Raw genomic sequence first — 10,522 nt, forward strand, 5'->3', positions numbered from 1 at the left:
GCTATTATCCATGAAGTTTTTTTGTTTTTTTTAACCCCTCGTCACATTCCATGTGAATTTAATTTCCACTTTTCTTGCCTTCTTTGCACTAACTGTGCAAACATTTATCTTTTATCCCATAGGTGGTGGTAGGTGGCAGTGCCAGTGGCTGGGGACCTCTAGAGGACGATTTCTCCTCAATCGATGGCCGCTCCTGGCTCCTCCACCCTGGAGGGACCCGAATGCCTGTTTGTGGCTCTGATGGACCTGCTTTCGCATTTATAGAGAAGTCCAACACACGCTATGCTGTTACCACTGACATCAGCTTGGGTCAAGATGCATTCATCCAGTTTGACTTTTCTGCATCCTGCTCAGTCACAAACTCCTGCTACTGTAAGCAAAGCTGTGCTTTTAATTTTTTCATATTGTTTCTCATTAACAGCTATTTTCAAGAAAATGCTGTTGAGCAAAGATGGTCGAGGAAGTTTTTTTTTTAAAAGTCTCTCTGTGTTGTTTCTCTGCAGCTGTAGAGTTGGAATATTCCCTGGATCTGGGTTTGACCTGGCAGCCTGTGGTCAGAGACTGTCTACCTACAAGCCCTGACTGCTCCTCCTACACTCTGCAGCGACTTTTGGTTTCAGACACCTACAACAAGTGGGGCCGCGTTACCCTGCCTATCCCATCATACGCCAGGTCAGCACTGCTCACTTCTATATTAGCAAACATGGACATATTCCCTTAATTTTGAACTGAAAAGTGGCTGTGATATGACTGCTTCTTTAAGTTAAGCCAGGCTCAGACTGCAGGGGTTTGGTTCAGTTTACCTCTGGTTCACCTCTCCTAATAGTCAAAATGGAAATGTGGTCTAGGATCTTGGGCTGAACCAATATTCAGCCCAGATTGCTTGGTAAAATGAGGGCTTTACAGATCCAGTCTTAAATCTCCTGAACTGCCCGTAGACTTGTCAGACCCACTCCAGTAATATGAAATCTGTTTAATATTTACAAATAAAAGTCTGGATGGTTCCGATTATCACACTAGTGCCCGGAGCAGTGGATGCTGTTGCTAAGCAATGCTAAGCATTCTAGCCCTTGAGCTAGATACAGATATTAAAATTGATATTTAAAATCTCACTTCCAGTTCTTACTGAAGAATAAACTACTCATGTGTCTCCCCAACCATGGTCTCATCCAGACTTCAAGCCTTCTGCTTTTGTTTTCTCTAATTGCAAAGTTTTATTAACGTTACTTCTTGTTGTTTACATCTGCTTCCCCATGAGATCGCGTGAGGCTGTGCACTGCTTTTTGTTGTTATCTTAATATATGAGTGACGTGCCTTTATTTTCAAATCTTCTAGTGTATGCATGTCTGAGATTAGAAAGAAGAATAACTAGGAAGTTTCTCCTTATGTGCAAAGTGCAACCTGATTTCAAAATCTGTTTGGATTTTATACCTCCTTTACTCTGAGCCCTGCATTAGGCTACATTACAGCCTGGTACAAATCATAAAGTACTATGTCAGGATTTCCAATTAAATCCCTTTGCTTTGTTATTATATTTTCTTCCACTGTTAAAAGTATTTCTGACTCGATGTCTTCAGGTCTCCAGCCACAAGGTTCCGTTGGTTCCAGCAGGCTCCCTTTGACAAGCAGCAGACCTGGGCTCTGGATAACCTCTACATTGGAGATGGCTGCCCAGATATGTGCTCTGGACACGGACGCTGCCAACAGAGCTCCTGTGTGTAAGTAACGACCACTTCATGTATCGTGCAAACCAAATTTGTTTTTGTAAATGCCTGAAATTTCAGTTACAACTTCTAAGTAACAAAGTATTAGATCAAAATGTGTAAATATGTGTTGATTCATGTTTTTATTCATTAACAGAGTTTTAGCGTCTAATGTTTCGATTATTTTATTTCAAGTTTTTTATATAACATGTTGTGTGGGGATAATTAAGTCAGTAAACGCAATAGAATTTGCTGGCTTTTGTTTATATCTGTTTTGTAATTTGTATCTGACTCCCCCACCCTCAGGTGTGATCCAGAGTGGGGTGGAGAGTACTGTGACGAGCCCGTGGCTCCTCTTCCCTCCCAGCTGAAGGACAGCTTCAGCCGAGCTCCTTCACTCAGTCACTGGCACATACTCACCGGTGGGAAGCTCAGCACTGTGTGTGGAGCTGTGGCCTCCGGAGCTGCTCTGCACTTCAGTGGGGTAGGTCTATATTTGGCCTTGTTGTTAAATTTTCGCTACATGTGCTGGTTTGTACAAATCAATCCAGTTTTCATCTCTGTTTAGTGATTCTCTCATCACTTTGTTCTTCACTTTGTCATGATATGTTAATGTTACAATGAGCTGGGTGGAAACTTCTGCAAGAAATCCTCCAAAAGCGCTGACAGGTGCTGATTCAATAGAGCAAACAGATGATACGAGACAGACATCTAACACTATCTGAAAGAGCTTGTTTCAAATATCAATCTGTTACTGCATAATAGACCACAAAGTAAGTAGCTGTTAGCCTCTATGTGCAGCTTAAGTGTCTCTGAGGCAGCGGTGTAAGTGGATATCTATCGACAGGTTGATGTTAATGTGGACGGACGCAGACAGCTTAAGAAAAGTCTAAAGAGCGGTCATTGACATCTTGCATGAGGCTGCATCAACATCAGTTTAAACGCTTTTTGTTCTTCTGGTTATGTTGTGTCATCTGTAAAAAAAAAAAAAAACAGATCATGAATGATTTACTTAGACTGAGATCCTCTGCGTCTGTGTTCAGAGCTGCAGCCGACAGCTGGTGACAGTGGACCTGAACCTGACTAACGCTGAGTTCATCCAGTTCTACTTCATGTACGGCTGCATGATCCCACCTAGTAACCGCAACCAGGGTGTCCTTCTGGAGTACAGTTTGAATGGAGGAATCAACTGGCATCTACTGACTGAGATCTTCTATGATCTGTACACCAAGCCTGGGTGAGTGTTTTTAGCAGCCATGAGCGTTATTGCTTCTACAGACATGTAGGATGTCTATGAATCTCTCTATCTTTTTGTCTGTTCAGGTTTGTGAACGTGCTGCTGCCCCCTGCTGCCCGTCAGGAAGGAGTCCGTGTGCGCTGGTGGCAACCACAGCATGAAGGTGCAGATCACAGTGATTGGGCTCTTGATAACGTCCTGATTGCGGGCTCAGACCCACGAGCACAGATCTCTGACACATTTGGAGGGGTGGCGTTGCCTAACCATGAGAGGGCTCCTGCTGATGGGACTTCAGGACGGATAGGTCAGCTGAGCGAGCAGGAAGAATCACCCATAGGTATTTCAGGATCAATACCTCCCTTAAACAGTTTAACTGATTTTTTTTTATAAGTATCTAATTTTTGCTTGTCTTGCTTTCTTTGCTCTTAGTGAGCGATCATTGGTTGTTCTCAGAGGACTGCTCGGTGCAGCGCTTCTGCAGCTCTCCTGATGGTGTGATGGTGTGTGGAAATGCTGATGGTAGAGAGGTGTATGCTGTCACACACGATATTGTTCCAGACAAGGGCTGGGTTATGCAGTTCAAGGTAAAGAATGACTTTAAAAAGCACCAATCGATATCTTTTGGTGTAACATATCGGACTTTTGCATAAATTTAAGTCGGAAGGACCTGTCCTCTACAGCAAACTAACCTTGTCAAAATCTGCGTGTACGTTTAGATTGCTGTAGGTTGCAGTGTGCAGGAGCGTCACGCAGACCGGCAAATTCACGTTCAGTACTCGGTGGACTTTGGAGTGACGTGGAAGTACCTGGTTCCTCAGTGCCTGCCTGCTGACCCCCGCTGTGGTGGTCAGGTCTCCCAGCCGTCTGTCTTCTTCCCTGCTGAGGGCTGGAAGAGGGCCGTCTACCCCCTGCCTGACAGCCTGGCTGACACGTAAGTCCCTCCACATTCGTCTCCACATGCTCTTGACTAAACACACAGGACTGCTTCATATTTAATGATTCATTTAAATTAGTAAATTATTTAAATAAATGCGTTTCTCATCACATACTTGAAAATTATTTGTAGAATAGATTGATGTTCTATAAATTCATATGTAGTTGAGAACTGGATGCATGTTATGGGACTAATCGATGTTGTCTTCTCCTCAGCGCGGTGCGGTTCCGGTTTTACCAGCAGCACTCAGACATTCAGTGGGGCGTGGAGAACTTTTACATCGGGCCGGCATGTGACATCCACTGTGGGGGTCATGGAGACTGTCTGGATCAGCGCTGCCTCTGTGATCCGGGATTCACTGGACCAAACTGCTATGCCAGCACTGCTCTTAAGGTAGCTTTTAATCAGTTTTCATACATTCTCCAGTGTCAAAGATTAGAAAAGAATAAATTGATGTTTTGAGATGACTTGGATGTGTGTGTGTGTGTGTGTGTGTAATTTCTTTTTTCTGTAGGCATCTCTGAAGGAGCGTTTTGACTGGGAAGGTGCAGCAGGCCCTCAGTGGCAGGTGCTGGAGGGCGGTAAGCCCTGCACAGACTGTGGCGTGTTGGTAGAGGGGACAGCCCTGTATTTCGGTGGGGCTGATGCCAGACAGGCTGTCACTGCTGATCTGGACCTCCGAGGAGCCAAGTCAGTGATCAACTTTTATTATTCACAGCAATAAAGTTTCTAGTCATCTTTAAATGTTGTGCTACTTTAATCCCATTCCTAAATGTTGGTTGACAGGTTTGTGGAATACTGGGCTAGAATTGGAAGTGAAGATAACATGACCATGTGCCACCGTCCCACTTGTCGTAAAGAGGGAGTGCTGCTGGACTACTCTACGGATGGAGGTGGACTAACAATATGCCTGCCACATTGCATTGTGTCTTTTTCCTTTTCTTCAGTCTTTTCTCCTTCATTTTCTTATTCTGTGAACACTCAGGTGTGTCCTGGACGCTGCTGCATGAGATGGACTACCTAAAGTATGTGTCAGTGAGGAGAGACTACATTGTTCTGCCAGAGGGAGCTCTGACCAATGCTACCCGTCTGCGCTGGTGGCAGCCGTTTACCATTTCCTCTGGTCTGGCCTCCCCGAGCCTGGAAAGAGCCCAGTGGGCCATAGACAACATCTTGGTGGGAGGGTCAGACATCAACCCATCCACTCTGCTCGACACCTTCGATGATGGTGAGTTTGCAGCCTGAAAACTCACCTTTCAGGGCAAATTAATGTATACTTCCGAAATCACTACTCCTCTTCTCGCTGTTTCTTTGCCTTTTACTAGAGGGTGTTTCCCACGAGGAAAGCTGGAGTTTCTACCCCAATGCCGTGCGTACAGCTGGCTTCTGTGGAAATCCCTCGTTTCACCTGTACTGGCCGAACAAAAACCAAGACAGGACACACAACATCCTGGCCACTCGAGAACTCATTGTGCAGCCTGGATATATTTTACAGTTCAAGGTACAGAATTACAAGATAGCCCCATTGCTTTAATAACATGAGACCTTTATCTTGTGCTTGGTGACTTCATTCTCTTTTTTTATCTTTCATTGTTGCAGATTGTTGTTGGTTGTGAGGCAGACACCTGTGAAGATCATCATTCTGTCCTGCTGCAGTACAGAAAGGATGCAAGGTAAGAAAAACAAGAGAGGCCCTATACTAATGAGATCCAACTAAATTTCTGAGTTTTTTTTTTGGAATTCAGCAAATAGCAGAAACAGCTTTACTCTACAAACACCATTTACCACTTTCATTGCTTATAGGATCTCCATTACGTAGACTGTTTTCAGCTCTTCCTCTCTCCTCTCAGGTCTGACTCATGGCAGCTGGTACAGTCCGAGTGCCTCCCCTCCTCAGTCAACAATGTGGGCTGCTCTCCCTTCCAGTTCCACGAATCCACAATTTACAGTCCAGTCAACAGCTCAACATGGACCAGGGTCACTGTCCAGCTGCCAGACCACGTCTCCTCAGGGTAGGACTGCACACATTGTACTTTCATGATTAGCGGTGGAACATATCAGCAGCTCTTTGAGTTGCGGCAGTGTAAGCCTTTGCCAATTTCCTGCATGTTTCCAGGGCTACACAGTTCCGCTGGATTCAAAAGGAAGGGACAGGAGAGCGGCAGAGCTGGGGAGTGGACCATGTTTACATTGGCGAGGCCTGCCCGGGGCTCTGCAGTGGCCACGGCTACTGTACAAGTGGAGTAGTCTGCATCTGTGATGAAGGACACCATGGTGGGCCACAAACAACATATTATGTTATATGTTTTCTCCTGACAGAACTCCTCCTTGTGTTGTTTACGTCTATACTATATTAAACAGAGAATTAGTGTGACAGTATTTATGACTTCCCCACTACTTTCTCTCACCTCAACAGGAGACGACTGCTCCCTCTCCAGCAGCGACCTGCCCAGCTCCATCAAGGACAACTTTGAGTCTGGCAGCGTGTCTCAAGAGAGCTGGCAGCTGATCCAGGGTGGTGGAGTGGGCAGTGGCTGTGGGCAGCTGTCACCACACGCCCACGGAGACTCACTCTACTTCAATGGCTGTAAGATGAGGCAGGCAGTTACCAAACCGCTGGACCTCACTAGAGCCAGGTACAGGTACTACCAAATCACATATAAACTCACTATGTACTAAATAGATCCACTCATGGCTGAGCTACACCATCGACAGAAGAATCTATTTCCTCTCCTTAATCCTCTTGTTGTTTCCTTCCTTCTCCGTCTCCTTACAGTAAGATCATGTTTGTGCTGCAAATCGGCAGCGTGGCACAGACAGACAGCTGTAACATTGCTCTGGATCAAGCTGACACAGTTGACCGGGCCGTGCTGCTACAGTACAGTGTCAACAATGGAGTCAGCTGGCATGTAATCGCCCAGCATCAGCCCAAAGACTTCATAAAGGCCCAGAGAGTTTCCTACAACATTCCACTGTGAGTGATGCATAAACACAACCAGAGACTTGCAGTTATAGATGGTGCAGTCTTCTATTAAGAGATCCTTTATTAGGAGTTTTAGCTGTCTTTAATAATATTTGACTAATATGTTATAAGGGTTAGTTAGCCATTAATAAACTTTAGTAGGTTCTGATCTTGATGAACCACCACAGCAGCTGTCATTAGTGAATTCTCTACATTATACATGGCTGATAAAAAGAAACAAAAAAACATTTTCAACAGGCTATTAAGTTTGTATTTGTAATTGTTAATAAAGTGTGATTTCTCCTGATAAAGAAAGCACTAGCTTAAAAAATAACAAAAACAAAAACAAAATATGTTCCAATATCCATACATACAAGCCCCCTACCCTAAAGACCACAGCGAGAATTTTTGAAGACTACTTTTGCATTACCTTGCAATAAATTTTACAAATAAATACATTCATCATAGAACCACTGCAGGTTCAAACAGTAACAGCCGGACACATCCATAGCACCACAGACTGAACCACAGCAGCAGCTGAAGTCTGAACGATATATTCAGCTGCAGCTTCACCATCACAACCAGCCACTGGATACTGTTACATCATCTCTCCTCTCTGCAGTATTTGCTCAGAGTTTCACCTAAACTTAGCAATGCATTAAAAATGAACTGGACCAACACACTAATTTTTAACATGAATCAGAAGAGAACTAAATCATATTGCAAGAGGGCTAAAAAGTTATTCCAAGGTAACACAAAAAATATTGCGAGGGAGCTCAAAGGTATTGCTAGGTAACGCAAATCAAAAAATTCTCACCATTGCCCTTGGTGGTCTCCATACATACTACAGTACTTCTCAGTATGCCAAACATACCGTGACTTGGTTGTATTTTGCGGCATGCATGGTATGCAGGCCATTCTGACCAACCATCCTCTATTTAATAACCATTAATAATAAATCCATCTGTTACAATGAGTTAATCATAGAAAAAGGCTGTCTTACTAGAAATACTGTGTGGTGAACAGTTACCAGTGTGGTAAATAATAACAGGCTGGTTTGCAGCTGATAAAAACACTGTTGACCTTCACTGATCCTGCAATGTCTCCATGATCTCTCCAGTGAGGCGAGGGTTAAAGGGGTGATGCTGCGATGGTGGCAGCCACGGCACGATGGTGCAGGACATGACCAGTGGGCGTTGGACCATGTGGAAGTAGTTCTGTGAGTACTCAATTCCTAGCCAGCCCCCGGCCCCCAGACTGGCCCCCCAACAGAGCCCTGATCTGCCCCTGTCTCTACCTCTGCCTCAGTCTCATCCGTACTAATGGTTCCCTCTACTCCACACTCACACAGGGATACAGTCTATACACACACATATATGAACATGCGCATACGTGTTGCTCACCACAAACAACAAACCTCTGAATGGCCACTTGTTTTGTATGCTAATGGCTGCGTCTGGTGTCAGGCAAGCAGAGTGGAAAACTTACTGCAGCGTGCGTTACTGTGAAGGTTCTGTTTGTGGATGGCTGTTCTGTGTACAACAGATCAACTCCTGCTGTCAGATCATCATATTTTCAGTGTTTTGTAGAGCCCATGCATCTTCCAGATAAACAACTTGTCAAGAATTGATGTGTTTTTTTCACTGAAATGTCTAAAAGGCCTCACGACATATCACACATAAAGCCTTAAAGGGTCTTTGGTATAAACAACTGGAGTTTTAAATTCCAGTTGTTTGTATTGTTGCCATTTGATTTTGTACTAAGGCACTCATTGGATGTAAACCACCATGTTCATTCATAGCTTATAGTCGTCACTCATTTACAGTTAACCCATCTGCCCCTATTGGCCAATATAATGCATGGCAGAGAGCGCTCATTCTGTCTCCTCTGTACAATGGAGGAACCAGTGATTGTGGCTTCAAATCCCCTAAGTAGAAAAACTTGTGGTCTATATTTTTTGTTGTCAGATTCATACCATTCAAAAACCTCAGGAGTGTGTGTCTTTCCTGAAGGAAAAAAAGTTCTTATATTTGATCTGATGGAACTCGACCTGATGACACTCTGCTTTTACTCACTGATTGTTTTTCTCTTTCTTTTACCCATTTTTACATTTGTATTGCATTCTAGTTTGTAACCTGGATCAAACAGCTTTAAAATGGCAAAAGTGGAGAATCTGCAGGGCACTGAAGATATCATGAACATCTATCACATATCCTTAACATTGCAACATCACAAATGCATTTCCTCATGTTGCTCCGGTATCAGAGCAGTGTTCCCTCTGATGTGGGTGCTGATTGTTCATTCAGATGTGTGATCAGGGCATTTCAGACAACAGCCATGTCCTCTACAGATTATGCACACAGACACACTCCAACACACACTTACGCCTAACCTGAGCTGTCCCTGGTCTACGTGGCCGTGACCTGTCCCACCCCCCCTCCCTCGCACTCGCTCAGTTTTCAACAGTGTCTGCTGAAAAGAGTGACCGTGATCCTCACACTTTGCTCTGTTGTTTATTTCTCTCTGTTCACCACTCCTTCACACATTCTTCCTCTCACTCCTCCTGCTCAATCTTTTCTGTTGCTCCACACGCCTTTCCTCCCTGCTGCTTATCGTCACCGATGTGTTTGATCGTGTGGTCATGCTCACTCCTCTGCTCGTGCCGCATCCTCTCCTGCCTTACTTCATCCTCCTCCTCCTTCTCCTCCTCCTCCTCCTTCCGCCTCCTTGTCCGTTCTTTCCCTCTTTCTTTCCTTCCAATCTCCTCCTTTTCCTCTTTCTACTGTTTTACTTCTCATTCTTGCATACAACGGATGGATTACTGCTGTATTTCTTGCTCTCTGTCTTCACCTCTACCTGTGGTTATTTCTTTCTTTTCCTTCATCTTTGTTGCATTTCTCTACTGTCTCTTCACTCGATCTCCACCAAATCTTCTGCTCTCCATTTTTTTTTTTCATCTCTCTCTTTCCCCACTCACTCTCACTTCTTTCTTGAATCTCTGACTATCTTTCTGCCTTCCTCTCTCCTCCCTTCTCCCCACTTTGGGCCCCTGCCTCCCCAGGCTGGGGCTCCTTCCCACCCAGACCTTTCTGCGAGACAGCAGTCCCCTCCTCCTGCCTCCCCCCTCTCGCGCTCTAACCTCTGCTCTCTTCTGTATTCTGCTCCCTCTGGCATGGCTGTAGTGTCAGGTAAGTTCTCCGCCTCTTCCTGAATGCAGCCCTCCCCTCCTCCTCCTCCTCCCCGACTCCTTCTCCTCCCTGTTACACTGCAGACACCCCTCCCTAATTTCACGTACACACCCAGCCCTCCTCATCATCACCATGGTCATCTCCATGCCCTCGCCTAAACTTACGCCCAAGGCAGGTCAAAGGACAGGCCAGCTGCTCACAGTGTTCAGGTGGAGGCTACTGACAAAATGATCCAGATGTTAGGAGACCGCTCCCAGCTCAGAAAGTGAAACAATATTCACAACAACTGTGTATGGAGGGAGAAGCAGAGTAGTAAACTCTTAACCAGTGGTGGCAAAAGGTTTACAGATTTGAATATGACATGCATTCTTGTACATGGTTCAACATAATGTCACAAGATAAGAACAACTCCCTGATCAATGGCTTTGACTTGTGTATGCAGTTTGTGCAATCTCTGAGGCATTTTTGATGTAATATTTTACATACACAAATGTCAAT

The 10,522-nt window shown here is 44.8% G+C and overlaps 1 protein-coding gene across 1 annotated transcript in view; it reads left to right on the plus strand.

Moving 5' to 3' along the window:
* The window catches only part of reln (reelin), a 99,201-nt gene that overhangs the window by 85,770 nt on the left and 2,909 nt on the right, over positions 1-10,522 (plus strand). Inside the window, exons 45-63 of the mRNA XM_008278927.1 lie at positions 123-372; positions 504-672; positions 1,578-1,718; positions 2,010-2,187; positions 2,747-2,940; positions 3,027-3,277; positions 3,370-3,524; positions 3,657-3,871; positions 4,090-4,267; positions 4,389-4,564; positions 4,661-4,767; positions 4,860-5,102; positions 5,200-5,375; positions 5,474-5,547; positions 5,725-5,886; positions 5,991-6,148; positions 6,291-6,510; positions 6,651-6,848; positions 7,957-8,055. Of these exons, the coding sequence (XP_008277149.1) occupies positions 123-372; positions 504-672; positions 1,578-1,718; positions 2,010-2,187; positions 2,747-2,940; positions 3,027-3,277; positions 3,370-3,524; positions 3,657-3,871; positions 4,090-4,267; positions 4,389-4,564; positions 4,661-4,767; positions 4,860-5,102; positions 5,200-5,375; positions 5,474-5,547; positions 5,725-5,886; positions 5,991-6,148; positions 6,291-6,510; positions 6,651-6,848; positions 7,957-8,055 (3,344 nt within the window). The remainder of the gene's footprint in view (positions 1-122; positions 373-503; positions 673-1,577; positions 1,719-2,009; positions 2,188-2,746; positions 2,941-3,026; positions 3,278-3,369; positions 3,525-3,656; positions 3,872-4,089; positions 4,268-4,388; positions 4,565-4,660; positions 4,768-4,859; positions 5,103-5,199; positions 5,376-5,473; positions 5,548-5,724; positions 5,887-5,990; positions 6,149-6,290; positions 6,511-6,650; positions 6,849-7,956; positions 8,056-10,522) is intronic.

This window comes from Stegastes partitus, unplaced genomic scaffold (assembly GCF_000690725.1).
Source record: "Stegastes partitus isolate 25-593 unplaced genomic scaffold, Stegastes_partitus-1.0.2 Scaffold138, whole genome shotgun sequence".
Taxonomy (NCBI): Eukaryota; Metazoa; Chordata; class Actinopteri; family Pomacentridae; genus Stegastes; species Stegastes partitus.